At 42.0% G+C, this 19,241-nt stretch overlaps 1 protein-coding gene across 1 annotated transcript in view; it reads left to right on the forward strand.

Annotated features, from left to right (window-relative positions):
- The window catches only part of ipo11 (importin 11), a 457,504-nt gene that overhangs the window by 239,743 nt on the left and 198,520 nt on the right, over positions 1 to 19,241 (forward strand). The window contains exons 21-22 of the mRNA XM_034170535.1: positions 4,117 to 4,232; positions 8,273 to 8,349. Of these exons, the coding sequence (XP_034026426.1) occupies positions 4,117 to 4,232; positions 8,273 to 8,349 (193 nt within the window). The remainder of the gene's footprint in view (positions 1 to 4,116; positions 4,233 to 8,272; positions 8,350 to 19,241) is intronic.

A 19,241-nucleotide genomic window follows, 5' to 3' on the forward strand; every position in this document is an offset into this window, starting at 1 on the left:
GTGACTAGCTAAATGAATATAAAGCTAGCAATCTAAAATTGACTTTAATAACACTATATGAATCTAAAAATGTATTTATCACTATGAAAACAGTTTAAATGTATATAAAGCTAACTGAAAAACAGCTAACTGAACATATAAATTTATGCAAGCTATGCAAATAGCTAAATGAATATAAGATAGCAATCTAAAATTTACTTAAAATAACACTATCTGAATCTAAAAATGTATTATTGCTATGAAAACAGTTAAATGTATATAAAGCTAACTGAAAAAACAGCTAACTGAACATATAAATTCATGCAAAGCTATGCAAAGAGAGAGTTAGAGAAGTAGAAAAATCATACTTACATACAATTTGACTCTTTTATGACAACGAACACAAATCAACACAAACGTGCTGATGCGAACAGCTTAATGCTACCTTTAACATTGAAAACGCCATAGACATGCTAACCGCGTTAGCATTGGTCCCGTTTTTAAGTTATAAAATACATCTATCAACTGTTTCAGAAGACCATAACAGGTCGATTTAACATAAAAAATATTAAATATTACTCACAGACATATGCTCTTCAGGGTTTTAGCAGGAAAAAAGGATAAAGCGAAATAAAATCCACGAATCGTAGATCGAAGCACTGCTTTGACCTGCGAATCGCTGCTTCGATTGGTTTAAGGTTCAAAGCAAAGCCGTGCTGCAGAAAAGTTGATTACAGACCTGCTGCAATCGTAATCACTGTAGAGAAATTATCATTTCCTGACAACACCCCCAAGTGCTCAACTGCAAAAAAGCCTACCGGACATGCCTCATGACAAATCGGCCTGACTTCGTTGCAGTCACTAGTAATCAGTGGTGTCTCTGGGTGAAAACACGACTTTTTTCGTGTGTGTGTGTGTTGTTTTTTTTTTGGGGTTTTTTTTTGTAACGAGTAACGGCATGGTGCATAGAAAATGTATCGGAGTAGAATTATGCAATTAAGGTCGGAAATGTAGTGAAGTAAAAGTGAAAGTAAGCTGAATTAAAAAAAAAAAAACTCAAGTAAAGTACAAAGTCTCCCAAAACGTACTTAAGTACAGTAGTGAAGTATTTTTACTTTGTTACTGTACAACACTGGTCCTCAGACACTGATCTGTTTGTTACAGATACAAATCAGTTTCCTCGGATCCGCTGAGTTTCCCGGAGGAAAAATGCCACTCAAAGCGTCGCTGTTACGACAGTTGTCGTAAAGCAGTACTGGTTGGAAGCTGCGGCGACGCTGTGTGGTTCCTGTGCGATGCTTAAACTAAACTTAGCATGTGGACATCCCAAACTTTTAGAGCTTTCAAGCTTTTAAAAGAAGATTTGTGCAACATGTCTGTGTCACGGCCCGACGTTGCACAGAGAGAAGATGGCGAGAAAGACTTTGAAAAAGTCTTATAAGGACAAGAATCCATGGAATCGTCGCTGGCTTCATCAACACCTGAAAGATAAAAGAAACGGGGAAAAGTGAACTGTGCTCTCTCAGGAAACACGGTAAGAATTTTTATGTTCCTGGAAATAAACGTTCTGCTGTTCAAACAGGATTTTAGACAGATTATGTGACTTTTTTTCACTAATCTAGACTTTCTTTCATTGTAAAAAAGACATTGTGGCTTTGAATGGATTTAGGCTGCATGAATTTACACAAGAATATGTGACTTTTTACTATAAGGTATGTTACCATGATTTTCCAAATATTCTCCAAGCTTTAGCTGTGGTTTTTGAAATGCTGTAACAGTCTTTTCAGTCTTCATAAATTTCATGTAGTTTAATTGTTCTGAGTTAATGCATAATTTGGTTTACAATTAAAAGGAAAATCATTCCAGGTCCTACTGTTGGGGAAAGTGTAGTGACACAGACCCACAACAGGGGGCGCAAATGAACGGTCAATAGATGAGCCAAAAGGTAACAATTTAATGTTGTGAATGTGCACAACGATTATACAGACAATCACAGAATCTGATAGCAGTCAATACACCAAGGTGATGTGTGGGCAGGCTCGAGGATAGAAGACGTCTGTCCTGAGAAGAGCCGGGACCACACGATTTCCACTGCCACAGAACCCGGTGAATACTGGAGCCGCCAAGTCCCGAATTTCCAGGTGATCACCGTCCCTGACTGTCGGATCTGGTACTGCTGGCGAGGAGCACAAACAGTGAGATGTGGGTGTGTGCACACCCAGTAACAAAAACAGTCAGAAGGTGGAAAGTCACCTCCACCTCTAATCACACACTCGTGCAGCTCCTGTTACACCACTTATCTGGTTTGGGTGTGAAGCGAGCCGTCGCTGTCCACACTAAACGCCAATCCAGCAGATAAGGCACACCACAGGAAAGCGGCTGCAAAAAGAGTTCAGACTATGACAGTTTTAGATACAGCAGAGAATATTACCTTCACAGGTAGATGATATCTCGGCAACGAGGTGGAGATGACGTCTGGTCTTTATGGAGTGGATTGATGAAGTGGAGATGGGTGACAGCTGTCATGAGTTGATGAGTGAGAGCTGTCAACCCCGGCTGTGTCCGTGGCGGCAGCGCCCTCTCGTGCCTGAAGCCCGCACTTCAGGCAGGGCGCCCTCTGGTGGTGGGCCAGCAGTACCTCCTCTTCTGGCGGCCCACACAACACCTACTTCCACGTCATATTCTGTTATTTCAACATCATCGATAGGTCAAATAAAAGGTTGAATATAGGATCATTTAAATATCCACTAATTTTGAGATTTGTTCTTCCAGGAGATGCTGAAAAAGTATCATTAGATAAAAATTTAATTCTGGGCCCCACAGGGGCCCTAGACCCCAGCTCCTGGGCAGCTGTACCCGACCCCCTGCAAATTTTCCTCGGATTTCACAATTTTCATTTCACAGCCCTGGTATTCTGTTTTTATTTACATTTCACACAATGTCCCAACTTCATTGGAATTGGAGTTGTAAATTAGACAGATGTTTTTTCTTGGAGCAGGCAGCCGAAAGCAGTGAAGCAGATACTGCTCCTTGTCCAAGCAGGAGTTCATTATGCTTGGAAGGGGGCTGCAGACACACCACTGAGCTCAACAATGAACTGTGTGGAAGCACATATCTGCTTTCCTCAATTCAGTGAAAAATCAGTATAGGAATGTCTCCAATTCTTCATCGACTGCATATGTATGGCTACTATGCTGTCCCTGAGAAAACGTAGTGGTTAGTGCACTTGATTTCAGTGTGGAAGGTTCCCAGTTCAAACTCCACCCCTGCCACATTTCTCCATGTAATATAGAGTTGCATCAGGAAAGGCATCTGGTGTAAAACCTGCCAAATCACCACCTCGGATTTACTGTGGTGACCCCAAATGCAAACAAGGAAGCAGCCAAATTGAATTTACTATTTTTAATATTGCGTGATCAATTTCAATTCATTTCAATTTATTTCATTTATATAGTGCCAAATCACAACAAAATTGCCTCAGAGTGCTTCACAAAAGTAAGGTCTAAACTTACCAACGCCCAGAGCAATCACACAGGTGACAGTGGTAAGGAAAAACTCCCTCTGGGGGTGGGGGGGCATTAAATGTAACTTTTATTATAACTCTGGGATGCCTAAAACTTTTACACAGTACTGTACTTAGAAAATAGTTTTGTAAAAACACATTTTTATCATATCCAGCTAATCTGTGTATTTCATTTACATCTTCTTTATTTTTCAGTGAGTCCACAAATCAAATGACAAAGATCTATTAAGGTGTCACATAAAGTATTCTTAACTATCTGTTAATTAGTGAATAATTACTGTAACAACCTGTCTACATGGGAGGAGGACCACTCAAGGACACTGTGTTGCACAGCCATGTTGGTACAATAGCCCAAAAGGGACATTTTTCACTTTTGCAGCCCCCTGTATGCTGTCTACTGGTTGTTGGTGCAGGCTAATAAGTTTGAAAGCCCTAATTTTTGTGGAGGGTCATAGATGTTGCTTTTGCCAAGAAAATATATTGTAGTTTGCTGCTCAGAAGATCTGTTAGGAACAGTAATCAAGTCAATGAATGTTTTAATTTTTAGCCCTGACTGAAATGCGTGTCAGATAGTCCACATGTAGATTTAACTTTCTGCATCTGTGTTCTCACAGGGCCTGGGAGCAGAAAGTAAAAACCTGTACCCCTTCCTTCTTCCTGTCATTCAGCTCAGCACTGATGTTTCCCAGCCGCCACATGTATATTTGCTGGAGGACGGACTAGAACTTTGGTAGAGACATTTGTTTTCCATATGCAGACAACATCTTTTGACTTATCACACAAAATCCACACTAGTAGAGGTTTTTGATTTTGTTTCTTCTTGTAATTGTAAGATTTGTGTAAGTACCTACACATATACACACATGCTAAAATTAAATTGTTCATTGTCTTTTCTTCTTTCCTTTGGTCCTACTTGGTTTCTTGGGAATCTTTTTGTTGGTCATCATACTGTACTTATTTTCGTTTGTTGTACACATGCTATGTAGGAGCCAAATTCAGTTGCACCATCTGTCATGCTTAGTTATCATGTTACAGGGTAACATAGGTCACATGTCATAGAATCCAATGGACGTTCACCTTGTTTGACCTTTACTTTGGAGACCAAGCATTCAACACAGTCAAAACTATTCCATTTATTAATCCTCTTAGCTCAACCAATAATTTGCATCACTTTTTACTAATATTGAAGGAACTTTAACTTTTGACCCCTGTACAAACTGAAACTGAACTTTGTCACCATTTTTGTTGTTTTTCCTCCGTAACTCCAGAACAGTCAGTCATAGATAGTCCAACTATACCTTTTTGGAATTATGATCAGACAAATAATGTAATGTAGTTTTCAATATGATTGGAGCATTTTTAATTTTGACCCCCGTATATTTCTTTAATTAACCCCTACTTGGACGCCTATTGAAGATTCAAGTGGCTAGTCCGTTTTTTCAAAAGAGTAATGTCTAAGGAGTATTTGTGCCGACTTTGGTACTTCTATCGCCATTTACAGGATTGTTTCAGTTATCCACTGCACTATCTGGATCAAGTTTCACTTTATACACTCAACAAAAATATAAACGCAACACTTTTGGTTTTGTTCCCATTTTGTATGAGATGAACTCAAAGATCTAAAACTTTTTCCACATACACAATATCACCATTTCCCTCAAATATTGTTCACAAACCAGTCTAAATCTGTGATAGTGAGCACTTCTCCTTTGCTGAGATAATCCATCCCACCTCACAGGTGTGCCATACCAAGATGCTGATTAGACACCATGATTAGTGCACAGGTGTGCCTTAGACTGCCCACAATAAAGGCCACTCTGAAAGGTGCAGTTTTGTTTTATTGGGGGGGATACCAGTCAGTATTGGTTGTGACCACCATTTGCCTCATGCAGTGCAACACATCTTCGCATAGAGTTGATCAGGTTGTCAATTGTGGCCTGTGGAATGTTGGTCCACTCCTCTTCAATGGCTGTGCGAAGTTGCTGGATATTGGCAGGAACTGGTACACGCTGTCGTATACGCCGGTCCAGAGCATCCCAAACATGCTCAATGGGTGACATGTCCGGTGAGTATGCCGGCCATGCAAGAACTGGGACATTTTCAGCTTCCAAGAATTGTGTACAGATCCTTGCAACATGGGGCCGTGCATTATCCTGCTGCAACATGAGGTGATGTTCTTGGATGTATGGCACAACAATGGGCCTCAGGATCTCGTCACGGTATCTCTGTGCATTCAAAATGCCATCAATAAAATGCACCTATGTTCTTCGTCAATAACAGACGCCTGCCCATACCATGACCCCACCGCCACCATGGGCCACTCGATCCACAACATTGACATCAGAAAACTGCTCACCCACATGACGCCACACACGCTGTCTGCCATCTTCCCTGGACAGTGTGAATCGGAATTCATCCGTGAAGAGAACACCTCTCCAACGTGCCAAACGCCAGCGAATGTGAGCATTTGCCCACTCAAGTCGGTTACGACGACGAACTGGAGTCAGGTCGAGACCCCGATGAGGACGATGAGCATGCAGATGAGCTTCCCTGAGACGGTTTCTGACAGTTTGTGCAGAAATTCTTTGGTTATGCAAACCGATTGTTTCAGCAGCTGTCCGAGTGGCTGGTCTCAGACGATCTTGGAGGTGAACATGCTGGATGTGGAGGTCCTGCGGCTGGTGTGGTTACACGTGGTGTGCGGTTGTGCGGCTGGTTGGATGTACTGCCAAATGCTCTGAAACGCCTTTGGAGATGGCTTATGGTAGAGAAATGAACATTCAATACACGAGCAACAGCTCTGGTTGACATTCCTGCTGTCAGCATGCCAATTGCATGCTCCCTCAAATCTTGCGACATCTGTGGCATTGTGCTGTGTGAATAAAACTGCACCTTTCAGAGTGGCCTTTTATTGTGGACAGTCTAAGGCACACCTGTGCACTAATCATGGTGTCTAATTAGCATCTTGATATGGCACACCTGTGAGGTGGGATGGATTATCTCAGCAAAGGAGAAGTGCTCACTATCACAGATTTAGACTGGTTTGTGAACATATTTGAGGAAATGGTGATATTGTGTATGTGGAAAAGTTTTAGATCTTTGAGTTCATCTCATACAAAATGGGAGCAAAACCAAAAGTGTTGCGTTTATATTTTTGTTGAGTGTATATGCTTTGATGGATTACGTTTTTATTAAAAAAGGATTACGTCAAAACTACTTAACGGATTCTCAAGACTTCCCTTTATATAGGTTTTGAAGGATTTCTTCAAAATTCCTTCACGGATTCTTACCAAATTTGCACCACAGATAGATATTAGGGCATGGAAGACTCCATTAAATTTTGGAGGTGATCCAGATCTAGATTCTGGATCAAGATTTCCCTTTATATAGGCTTGAAGGATTACTTCAAAACTACTCACAGATCTCACCAAATTTGCACTACAGATAGATATTAGGGCATGGAAGACTCCACTGAATTTGCGAGGTGATTCGGATCAGCGGACGTCAGAAATCTCTGATTGCTCTTGTTTAATTTTTTGCCACCCTTGAAAAATGTCAGCTATCTATTTTATAAACACTACCCAATCTAGAGCTCGTGGATCCCCACGTGCAACACGTTAATGTTGACAAGAAAATTAAGTCTCCAAGTGGAAGTCACATTGTTGCAAGTGGAGCACACTTGACATTTGCATTGTTCCAAAGCCAGATTGCTGGCCTTGCATTTCTGTCCTCTTTTTTATCTCTGGGGTTTTAAAATCTCTTTTGAATTGTTCTTTTCTTTTCTGTCCATCCCTGCAGTACAATCCTGTTATTTTCTCATCTTTGTCTCCCTAAAAAGTCATGACCCGAATATTTTTCCATGTTTACAGTGATTGTCATTTCTTTTACATTTTTCTTGTTTTTTCCTTGTTTGATTTTCCTCTTCCTGTCACTTTGCATCTTGGATTCGTAATTTATTTTTTGTTCATTTGTAAGTTTGTATCACATACTAAATTTAAGGATCGGTTGACTATTCTGCTAATTGTCTTAGGTCATCCATCTGATCATTATCAGACCTGGTGTGCATGTAAGTTTAAACTCAGAATTACTACTGGGTTGTTTTTAAGTGCAAATTCATCCGACACTCTACAATGTTTGTATGCAGGTTAAACTTCAAACATTAACTGCCATAGTAGGTGTTTTTTATACCTGGGAAGGTCAGGGCCATTGAGGTTAAAGGTCAAAGTGAGTAAATTTACCATGCATCACTGTTATTCATTCCATTGTCAACAAAGTCGCAGATACGTATTTTGTATATTAACATACGATACCCAACAAATCAAGTATGAGATTAAGTATGGTTGTTGAAAAACATGCAGTAAGTAGCAACAAATCTAAAATATTCATATTTATAGCATTTGGAAATTAACAGAAATTTCACCTGCATTTTGCAAAGTAGTTTCACAAATAATAAAACATTTAATACTCACTAATTACTCAACCAATCATTTTACATCAAGTAATGGTTTTTCATTTATCTTTGCAATGAGCAAACCACTGGCAGTGCTCTCACCTCTCTTGCTCTTTTTGATTTTTTTTTTTTTTTTTTTTTACTTTAATGCCTATGTTAATTTTTTCTCTGTGATATACCCCACTTTCTTCCTGTCTTGTTTTACCTCATTGATTTCCTTTGCACCTTTCTCCAAAACTTTCCACAGTATTTTTTTGTCTTTTATATTATTTTCCCCTAATTATGTCTGCTCTTCTCCTTCCTTTCCGAACATCTTGCAGGTTGGTGACTTTGGAGAACAGCCCAGCCATCACCCCAGAGCTGCTCCGAATATTCCAGAACATGTCAGCTTTGCTGGGTGAGAGCTCCCATGTGATTTATTCATCGGGTAGTCTGCCAGGGCATTAGCATATTTGTACTTGTCTCTGTGTGACATGTTCCCAGGCTTGGTTTGTGCATTCTTACGCAACTTTGCTTTTATTCTTATTATACATAGTAAATTAAATTGCTGGTAAATTGAGAGAGGTATTACAGTGATGTGATTCTTTTTTGATCTGTAGCAGATAGATTGAAACTGGCTGGATGATTCATCACTGACTTGGAGTATTGTCATTGCATTGTATAAAGGGTTGTAACATGGCAGTGCATAGAGGATTGTGAATGTATGGATGCTCTGGTACATCTGTCTTTTGTCAGGACAGTTTTTGTCTTTTTTTACTGAGAAGATGTAGAAGTGCAGTATTGATTTGCTGCTTCTGCTCATTTTGAGTGTGTCAGGCTAAACGTATTGGCTTATTGGTGCATGTGATCACATACAGTACTGCATGGATGAGAAAAGAGAATCACGAGGTAAGTCACAGATGCAGTATCTTACAAAGTACAGATTTGAAAATGAAAATTACCACGTTACAGTCTGGTACGTAAGGATTTGGACAATGGATGTCCCCATCTGATTACAAATATTGGTGTTGGGCCTGATGAATGCAGTTTTTCAGAATCAGAATTGCCTTTATTGTCATTGTAATTTGCATTGCAACAAGATTTGAGTGCAGCTCCAAAAGGTGCTTTTCCGAGGTGCGAGTAATTGTTAGCCAAATAAAAGATAATGAATTTTAACAAATTATTTAAATATATGTGGACCAAAGTAAAATGTAAAATGAGAATTATTTACAACTGTGGAATAATACTGCACGGGAAATATTGCACATGGTTACAGATATTGCACAAGGACCTTGAAAAGTGCAGATTAAAGTGGTTTGTTATTGTTCAGTGCAGTGCAGCGCTGGGGAGAAAGCTGTCCCTGAGTCTGTTTGTTCTAGTTTTGATTGACCTATACCGTTGGCCGGAGGTTAGTAGGTCAAACAGGTGGTTGCTGGGGTGGGATGTGTCTTTGCTGATGCTGGCAGCTCTGCTGAGGTAGCGAGAGCTGGCAATGTCCTCCAGGCTGGGCAGTGAGCAACCAGTGATCCCCTGGTCCATTTTGATCACTCTCTGCAGCGCTCTCCTGCCTGCTGCTGAGCACCCCCGTACCACACCGTGATGCAGTACGTCAGGATGCTCTCAATGGTGGCTCTATAGAACAACACCAGAAGCTTCTCCTCCAGATTGTTTCCCCTGAGCACCCTCAGAAAGTGGATTCGCTGCTGGGCTTTCTTCACTACCGCTGTGGTGTTGGCAGTCCCAGGGAGCTGCACTCCCAGGAACCTGATGGAGCTGACCCTTTCCACACAGTCCCCATGGATGTAAAGCGGGGCTGGGTCAGCACTGCCCTTCCTGAAGTCCAGGATTATTTCTTTTGTTTTTGTGATGTTCAGGGGCAGGTTGTTAGCTGAACACCATGCTGTCAGTCGATTGACCTCATCTCTGTAATCAGACTCGTCCCCTCCTGAGATGAGCCCAACCACGGTGGTATCATCCGCAAACTTTATGATTGTGTTTGAGAGATGGGTCAGTCGTGAGAGCAGTCGTGAGTGTAAAGGGTGAACAGGAGGGGGCTCAGTACACAGCCTTGAGGGGAACCGGTGCTGAGTGTGATGGTGGAAGAAAGGTGGGGGCCAAGTTTCACAGACTGTGGGTGGTTTGTGAGGAAGTCCTTGATCCACTGGCAAATGGGGGTGGAGATGCCCAGATGTGTCAGTTTCTGGACCGGGATCTCCGGGATGATGTGGTTGAAGGCTGAGCTGAAGTCCAGGAAGAGCATCCTCACATAGCTCCCTTGGTGCTCCAGGTGGCTCAGCATGGTGTGGAACGCTGTGGTGATAGCGTCCTCTGTGGAGCCGTTTGCCCTGGTGGAGGTCCAGAGTGGGAGGAAGACAGGCCCTGATGTGCTGAGAGACCAGTCTTTCAAAGCACTTCATGATCACAGGCGTAAGTGCAACAGGCCTGTGGTCATTAATACTATTAGATTTATCAAACGTGTTGTATATGGATCAATCTGCGTTCATGTAGCCTCTACTGTATTCAATATTTGCTGCTACGATATGATACGATACACTTTATTGTCCCTTCCGGGAAATTTGTCTTGGACTCCAAGAGCTGCACAAGTAAAAAGTAAAACTGCCATGACATAATTACATGACTCATGCATATTACATAACTTAATACACACCAATCATACATATATATATATATATATATACGTGGGCTGTCAATAAAGTAACGGTCCTTTTTATTTTTTTCAAAAACTATATGGATTTCATTCATATGTTTTTACGTCAGACATGCTTGAACCCTCGTGCGCATGCGTGAGTTTTTCCACGCCTGTCGGTGACGTCATTCGCCTGTGAGCACTCCTTGTGGGAGGAGTCGTCCAGCCCCTCGTCGGAATTCCTTTGTCTGAGAAGTTGCTGAGAGACTGGCACCTTGTTTGATCAAAATTTTTTCTAAACCTGTGAGACACATCGAAGTGGACACGGTTCGAAAAATTAAGCTGGTTTTCAGTGAAAATTTTAACAGCTGATGAGAGATTTTGAGGTGATTCTGTCGCTTTAAGGACTTCCCACGGTGCGAGACGTCGCGCAGCGCTCTCAGTCGCCGTCGTCAGCCTGTTCAAGCTGAAAACCTCCACATTTCAGGCTCTATTGATCCAGGACGTCGTGAGAGAACAGAGAAGTTTCAGAAGAAGTCGGTTTCAGCATTTTATCCGGATATTCCACTGTTAAAGGAGATTTTTTTTAATGAAAGACGTGCGGACGGGTCCGCGCGTCGGGATGCAGCCAACGCGGTGCGGCGGCACAGGAAAAACACCTCCGTGTTGATAACCATTTGTAAAATCCAGGCGGCTTTTGATGGCTTTCAGTGGAGTGAGTATATGAGAAATTGTTTAACAGGCAGGACATGTTCCAACTTGTCCTTAAGGCTTTCAACAGAGGTGTTTTTCCTGTGGCGGAGCGTCGCGGCGGCTGCGTCCCGACGCGCGGACCCGTCCGCACGTCTTTCATTAAAAAAATCTCCTTTAACAGTGGACTATCCGGATAAAATGCTGAAACCGACTTCTTCTGAAACTTCTCTGTTCTCTCACGACGTCCTGGATCAATAGAGCCTGAAATGTGGAGGTTTTCAGCTTGAACAGGCTGACGACGGCGACTGAGAGCGCTGAGTGACGTCTCGCACCGTGGGCAGTCCTTAAAGCGACAGAATCACCTCAAAATCTCTCATCAGCCGTTAAAATTTTCACTGAAAACCAGCTTACTTTTTCGAACCGTGTCCACTTCGATGTGTCTCACAGGTTTAGAAAAAATTTTGATCAAACAAAGCGCCAGTCTCTCAGCAACTTCTCAGACAAAGGAATTCCGACGAGGGGCTGGACGACTCCTCCCACAAGGAGTGCTCACAGGCGAATGACGTCACCGACAGGCGTGGAAAAACTCACGCATGCGCACGAGGGTTCAAGCATGTCTGACGTAAAAACATATGAATGAAATCCATATAGTTTTTGAAAAAAATAAAAAGGACCGTTACTTTATTGACAGCCCACGTATATATATATATATATATATATATATATATATATTGCACATCCCTAATACACATATCCAAATTGCACATACCCCTATTACACAGCAGTCTCACGTAAATAATTCATGCATATTGCACATATCCCTAAAAACACATACCCCTATTGTACAGCCATCTCCCACATATGGTTAAGGAAAATACTGACAGTGAATAAATAACACTAAAATAACAATGCCACCATGTCATTAACGCACAGTCCTGCTACCTATCCCAACAACCATATTTAAGACTCTAATTGACGTGGGCACAAATGAGTTTTTAAAGCGATTCAATTTGCACTGAGGGACTCTGTATCGCCTACCAGATGCTAGGAGTTCATACTCAGGATAGAGGATGTGGGAAGGATCTGACAAAGCTCGCTGTGCTTGTTTGAGAACAGACCGTTCATACATGGACTGCAGCAAAGAATTTCCCGTCCTCCCTACAACTTTCATAGCAGTCTTCACCAGATGAGCAAGCCTAGATTTTAACTGGACAGAGAGATTACCGTACCAAGATGACATCCCATACCGGATAATGCTTTCCAAAACAGCCTGATAAAACAGAAACAAGATGTTCTGATCAACCCCAAACACCCTGAGTCTGCGCAGAAAATATAACCTCTGCTGTAAACGAGAGCATAAGTTATTGACATGTGTTTCTCAGCTGAACTGGTTATCTAAGTAAATGCCTAGATACCTGTAAAAGCTGACCTGATTGATTTCTTCATCATGGATTACCAGAGGGGTATGATCACCAATAGAATGAGGGTCAATTATTATCTCCTTAGTTTTCTTTACATTTATGGTAAGAAAATTAGCATCACACCAGTGGACAAAAGACTGTACCTCCTTAAAGTACAGTGATAGATCTGAGTCTTTATGAAGCAGACTGAGGATGGCAGTATCATCAGAAAACTTAAAAACATGATTTCCATGAAAGTGGCTAATGCAATCATAGTATAGAGAGTAAAAAGGACAGGCGAACTGACACAACCCTGAGGTACGCCAGTACTGATGTTTTTAGGATCAGAGATAGTGTTGTTAACTCTGACATTTTGAATTCTATCTGTTAAAAAAAGAATAAAACCATTTTATAATTACAGGGTTTACTGACAGGTGAATTAATTTTTGAATCAGTAAATGAGGCTGTAACGTGTTAAAAGCAGAACTAAAATCAATAAATAAAAGATGTGCGTAAGCCTTTGGGTCTTCAAGGTGTTTTAGTGACAGGTGTGGGTGATGCCATTAATGGCATCATCTGTACCCCGCCCTCTCCTATACGCAAACTGCAAGGGATCTAGATCTGAATTTATCTCTGACTTTAAAATAGACACCATATATTTTTCTAAACATTTCATAACAACATAAGTTAAAGCTACCGGTCTAAAATCATTGTTAATTGTTGGGCAGGGTTTTTTGGGGACTGGAACAATAATTGACTTTTTCCAGAGTAAAGGAACTGTGTGCTGATCTACAGACTGTTGGAAGACCGGGCACCAGGCGGGTGTGAGCTGCTCTGCAAAAGTCTTTAAAAGAAAAGCTGAGATGCCATCTGGGCCAGCAGACTTATTTTTCTGAACCCTACTAAAAAGTAACTTAATTTTGCCTGGATCAACTACTAACCTGGGGCGCGAATCAGTAGGTGAAATGGAATTTAAAATGTTAGCACGATCCAAAGAAAAATCCTGAGTCTCAAATCTCAAATAAAAGTCATTGAGCTCATTTGCTTTTTCCTGATCATCATCTGTTACAAAGCTTTTCCATTTTATTACCATATTAGCCTGCCACTTTCATCGAATCCCAAAGTTTTTTAGAGTCCATTGAGGCAACATTCTGCTCACTATTGTCCTTGTGCCTCTTCCTTGCATGCCTTAGCATCTGGTTCAGTTCTTTTTGCACAGTTTTTAACCCCATCCGGTCTTGATTCTTTTTAGCCATTTTTTTACGGTTAATAATGGTAAATGGACTGCATTTATATAGCGCTTTTCCATCTGCATCAGACACTCAAAGCGCTTTACAATTATGCCTCACATTCACCCCGATGTCAGGGTGCTGCCATACAAGGCGCTCACTACACACCGGGAGCAATAGGGGATTAAAGACCTTGCCCAAGGGCCCTTAGTGATTTTCCAGTCAGGCGGGGATTTGAACCCATGATGATTTTGGACTCAAGCCCAACACCTTAACCACTAGACCATCATCACAGTCTTTAACTTCTTTGGTTATGTAAGGCTTGTTGTTTGGATACATAATAATATCCTTTGTGGTAACCACACAATCAGTACAAAACTGTATGTAGTCTGTTATAGTATCCGTGGCCTCATCAATGTCCAGAGTATGAAAAATGTCCTAATCTGTGCAGAGGAAAGATCCCTTTAAAGCCTCTGTGTTATCACTTGACCAAACAGACACTGTCCTGATCTGTGGCTTGCTGCTCTTCAACACAGTCTTGTAAGTTGGGATCAGATGTATTATGTTATGATCTGAATTAGACAGAGGAGGCTTTGCTCTGACCCTGTAGGCGTTCTTAATATTGCCATAACATTTATCTAAAATCTTATCATCCCGAGTGGCACAATCAACATATTGATCAAATCCAGGGAGGGACAGTTCTAATTTACAACTATTAAAATCACCAAGTATAAAAACAGGAGCACCAGGCGTACCTTGCAATTGAAGGTGAACAAAGTCTGCAATTTGAGATGCAGCTCGGGCCGCATTTCCATTGGGGGAACATAAACAGCAAAAATTAAAATATTATCAAACTACCTCGGAAGATAAAAAGGTCTCATGGAAAGGCACAGAAGTTCCACATCTCTGTTGCACACCATCTCACTGACGGTGTAATTCCTGCACCAGCCTTCGTTGACGAACACACAGATGCCTCCTCCACAGCTCTTACCTGAGGATGTGCTCCGGTCCGCTCGAATGACAGAAAAACCCTCCACATCAATAAGGGAGCTTGGAATATCCGTATGTAACCATGTCTCCGTGATCACAAGCAGGCCTGACTCCTGGTACTCAAAGCTTACTCTGGCATTGGTACAAAACTCCTCCATCTTATTCCTCAGAGACTGCGCATTGCACAGGATCATACCCGGCAGCGGCGGTCCGTTACCTCTTCAGCGAAGATGCTGGCGTATCCCTCCTCGTCTGCCTCTTTTCTGATGACGTGCTCTGCGGGCCTGTTGTATCCTCATTGTCTCCGGCAGATCAGGCGGAGGCATGATTCCCGCAGATTGCAGGGAAAGAAGAGCGTCTCTGGTGTAGGCGAGTGACCGCTCACCTGCTTCCACGTTCGGAAAAGTTTGGCAGATCCTCAGCAATTCCCAGAAAATCAGAATTATTAAGAATTGGTGCATAAATAACACCATGGTGCTTTCCCCACACACACTGACAAATAACGATCCAAACAATTAAAATGTTTAAGAGTTTAAAAAACACAGCAGTTAAAACACAGCAGCCGCAACAGGAGCCCGGGTCGCCACAGGGTAGTGCCACCAGTCAGCATGGTTTCTAGGTCTTGCTAGGTCTTGTCTTCGTTGTGCTTTGCCTCAAATACGCACTTTTTTCAGATGCTGCATCTAGTACTTCTGAAGTGCCAATTGGCTAGTTTTTTTCCACATGAATACAGAAATTGTTCTCATCCTGTAGTTGAATGTTTAATCTTGGAGCATATGCTACTGCTGTTCATCACCAAATACACCACACTAAGAAAATGTTTTTGGTCTTGGATGGCAAACCCCAGGCATACAATCAGTCCGTCCCCACCTCTTGAAAGTAGTCATTTATCTGCTACAGTCAGGTGGCTGTCCCCTTCATTATTTACAGTTCTGCTGGCCTTCCTTCAGTGGAAAGGAAGATGGTCTCTTGGTTGACTCCACGATGAGATAGTGGACACTGACACGACTGAACTGGCCCAGTCTTGATGCGCACTGTTTCTGTCAGACGCTGCGGGAAGCTCCTGATGGTCAAGATCTTTCCTTCTCTCCTTCCTGTTTTTCCTCTTCTACTGTGTTGTTTGTCTGCATTTTTTGAAGACGCCCTCTCCTGTGTGGATCATTGCTCACCAGCTTGCTCTGTCCCTTTGTTTTCAAAGGTCTTCCAGTCAATGGGGCAGCTCTTGAGGTTGTGCTTGAGGGGGGCCTTGTAGCATTTCTTCTGTCCTCCTCTGGACTGTTTTCCTTTGCTTGGCTAGGAGTAGAAGATAGCTTGGGAAGTCGGCTGTCATCCATCCTAACCATGTAACCCACCCACCGAAGCTCATTTTTGATGATGACTTCGTTCGTTGTAAGTTTTATTTGTTGTTGTTTTGGACTGTGTCTGTGTGTGTGTGTGTGTGTGTGTGTGTGTGTGTGTGTGTGTGTGTGTGTGTGTGTGTGTGTGTGTGTGTGTGCGTGCGTGCGTGTGTGCGTGCGTGCGTGTGTACGTGTGTGTGCGCACGCGCGCTGAATAAATTCATTCATTCATTCATTTATTCATTCATTCAAAAAAAAAAAAGTCTGCCCTCACATGATCAGGAAGTCAGTGAAGGAAAGCCAGCACTAGGGTTATATGACCAAATCTCATCCAAGTTGAACATAAGATAATCATTTAATCATCCCATGATGGGGAAATTTACAAGGTTACATCAGCAGCACAGTCACAGTACAACAGTGCAAATATGCAAAATAAGGTAAAGAAAAATAATTACCAAAATACGGAAGTCAAGATCTGTGCTGAATAACAATATATACAGACTTCAGACAACTTTATTGATCCCAAAAAAGGGCAGTTACGTTTACACTCCAATTACCTCAGACAAGATACAGCAATTAATCCACAATTATTACTTGTTTCCCATAATAATGGCACACATCAAAATTAAAGACAACACATATACATTTGACATTATTTATGTGCACTGAACTTGAAGTAGTCCGTCTTCCGAATTGAGGCAAAGTGGGTGAAGGCCGCAGCAGGAGGGGCCCGCGCCGCCCAGCCTGGGGGTTGAAGGCTGCAGCAGAAAAAAAAAAAAAAATGCGCTGCCTTCGAGTTGGCAAGGAGGAAGCCAGGGTGGGGCAAGTGGAGAGACACGGGGGGGGGGGGGGAGGAAATTTCTGTCGATTTCTGTCCGTGTGTGTGTAAAATCTGACAGCTTCTGTCCGTGTGTGTGTAAAGTCTGATGTTGCTAGGCAACAGCAGGCTTGGGTGGGGGGACATGAGAAGGGGGGGCTGAATTCCTTCACCAAGGCTGTAGATCCTTCTGGGGGAAGAGCAGGGAATTTGGCCTTCAGGAGCCGATAAGGCTGCCATGTTGATGTTTGGCGGAGCGATACAGAATTGTATTTACTGCACCCCTGACCGCCGAGAGTCCAAATTTATGAAGAATATTCTCTGGTCCTCGGCAGTACAATTCCTTTGCAATGCAGTGATTTGTTCCGAGATTGAATCCATTTTGCGTTTGAGTTCAAGAGTTCATGCAGCCTGAGATTACACAGCATTGCCCAACTCATTAATTATGATGGACTGATGAGGGGACAACATTCTGGAAGCAGCCGTCTTGCTAATATTCCTGTGGGTCAGGGCAGCGCACAAACCAATCAGCACCAAACCTCCCACCATAAAGCGAATACGAATAAATCCTCAATGTCTTCCACAGAGAGTGGAGCCACATGTCACACTCCATTCTCTCAGCCGTCGAGAGCAAAGCCCACTGGGTAAGTTCCGTCCGGGCACGCAGGGTCCCCATACCCTGATCTCCTTGTCGAAAACAAATGGTGTCAATGGCGTTGAGAGACCAGCTGATCAATTCCATAGTTAATCCAAATCATAATTTGAAGAATTCACAGTCTGGTGAAGCTGGGACTTTGAAGGTCAGAGCAGAGATAGAGAGCAGAAAGGAGGAGAGGAGAGGGGAGGAATGCGACCGTCCTTGCTGGAGTCCAAGCTGTTCAGTAGAATAGATGACACTATATACAAGCATAGAATAAAAGATAGACAGTTATTGATGATCTGAGTTTCTTATTTATTTTTTTGCCTCCAATCCTGAGCAAAGCCTATTTATATTGCGTATGTGCCAAAAACAGTTCTCAAATCGATTCTTCTGTTGTCATTAACACAGCTGAACAGGGTACCACCTGAATCCATTATATGTAAGTTTTAATGCAGTAGTAATTTTCACTTCAAAGTTTATAGTTTTTACTTTTGAATGCTAGATGTCAGTAGTGTTAATTTATTGAAGAAAGGGTATGTCATGGTGTAGTCATACTGGGCCTCATGTATCAACGTTGTGCGCTTGTGGCGTAAATTTCCAGTGTAAATTTGAAGTACACCAAAGTTGCCGTACGCCCGACATGACCTTGATAAATGACGCAGGTGAAAACAATCGTAATTATAATGAACACGCCCATAAATATTCAGACTCCACTTCAGACACACCCTCATTTCACGACATGGAAGCCAGGAAGATGGCAAAGAAAAAGAACTTCACCAATCACGACGCGTGCCAATAGAGCGTCAAAAGCGGCCGTCGTATTAATTGTTTTGTAGTGTAATCAAAAAAGTGTTATTCTCTTTTCACGTCAATAATTCTTGACATGTGGATATTTTCTCAGTTATTAGCTCAGTTAATAAGACACGCCTTATTTTTCAGATTTCTTTTTTATTTATTTATTCATTTATTTATTTATTTATTTTATGTTAACAAACGAATGGAGAAAACAAAACCTGATTGCAGCACGGGCGAAGGGAATGACAACACTACATTTATAATTATCAATTCCATTGTCTAAAACGATCACACCACATAAAGTTAAGCTCAGCGCTGCTCTGGCTCCAGGCTCGAAGTCTGGAGAAAAAGGCGAGCAGTGCTTTCTTTGCGGTCAGCACTGTGGCGGGATTTGTATTAATTATTCTGTAGTATAATCAAGAAAGTGTTATTTATGTAACATATGCATTGCATATCATCACAGATGCTGGCTTTTGAACTTTGGGCTGGTAACAATCTGGATGGTGTTTTTCCTCTTTTGTCCAGGGGACACGGCGTCCATGATTTCCAAAAACAATTTGAAATGTGGACTTATCAGACCACATCACACTTTTCCACTTTGCGTCTATCCATTCCAAATGAGCTTAGGCCCAGAGAAGGCAGCGGCGTTTCTAGATGTTGTTGATGTATGGCTTTCGCTTTGCATGATAAAGATTTAACTTGCAGTTATAGATGTAGCAATGAACTGTGTTAACTGACCGTGGTTTTCTGAAGTGTTCCTGA

The sequence above is a fragment of the Thalassophryne amazonica genome, chromosome 5 (assembly GCF_902500255.1).
Source record: "Thalassophryne amazonica chromosome 5, fThaAma1.1, whole genome shotgun sequence".
In the NCBI taxonomy this organism is placed as follows: domain Eukaryota; kingdom Metazoa; phylum Chordata; class Actinopteri; order Batrachoidiformes; family Batrachoididae; genus Thalassophryne; species Thalassophryne amazonica.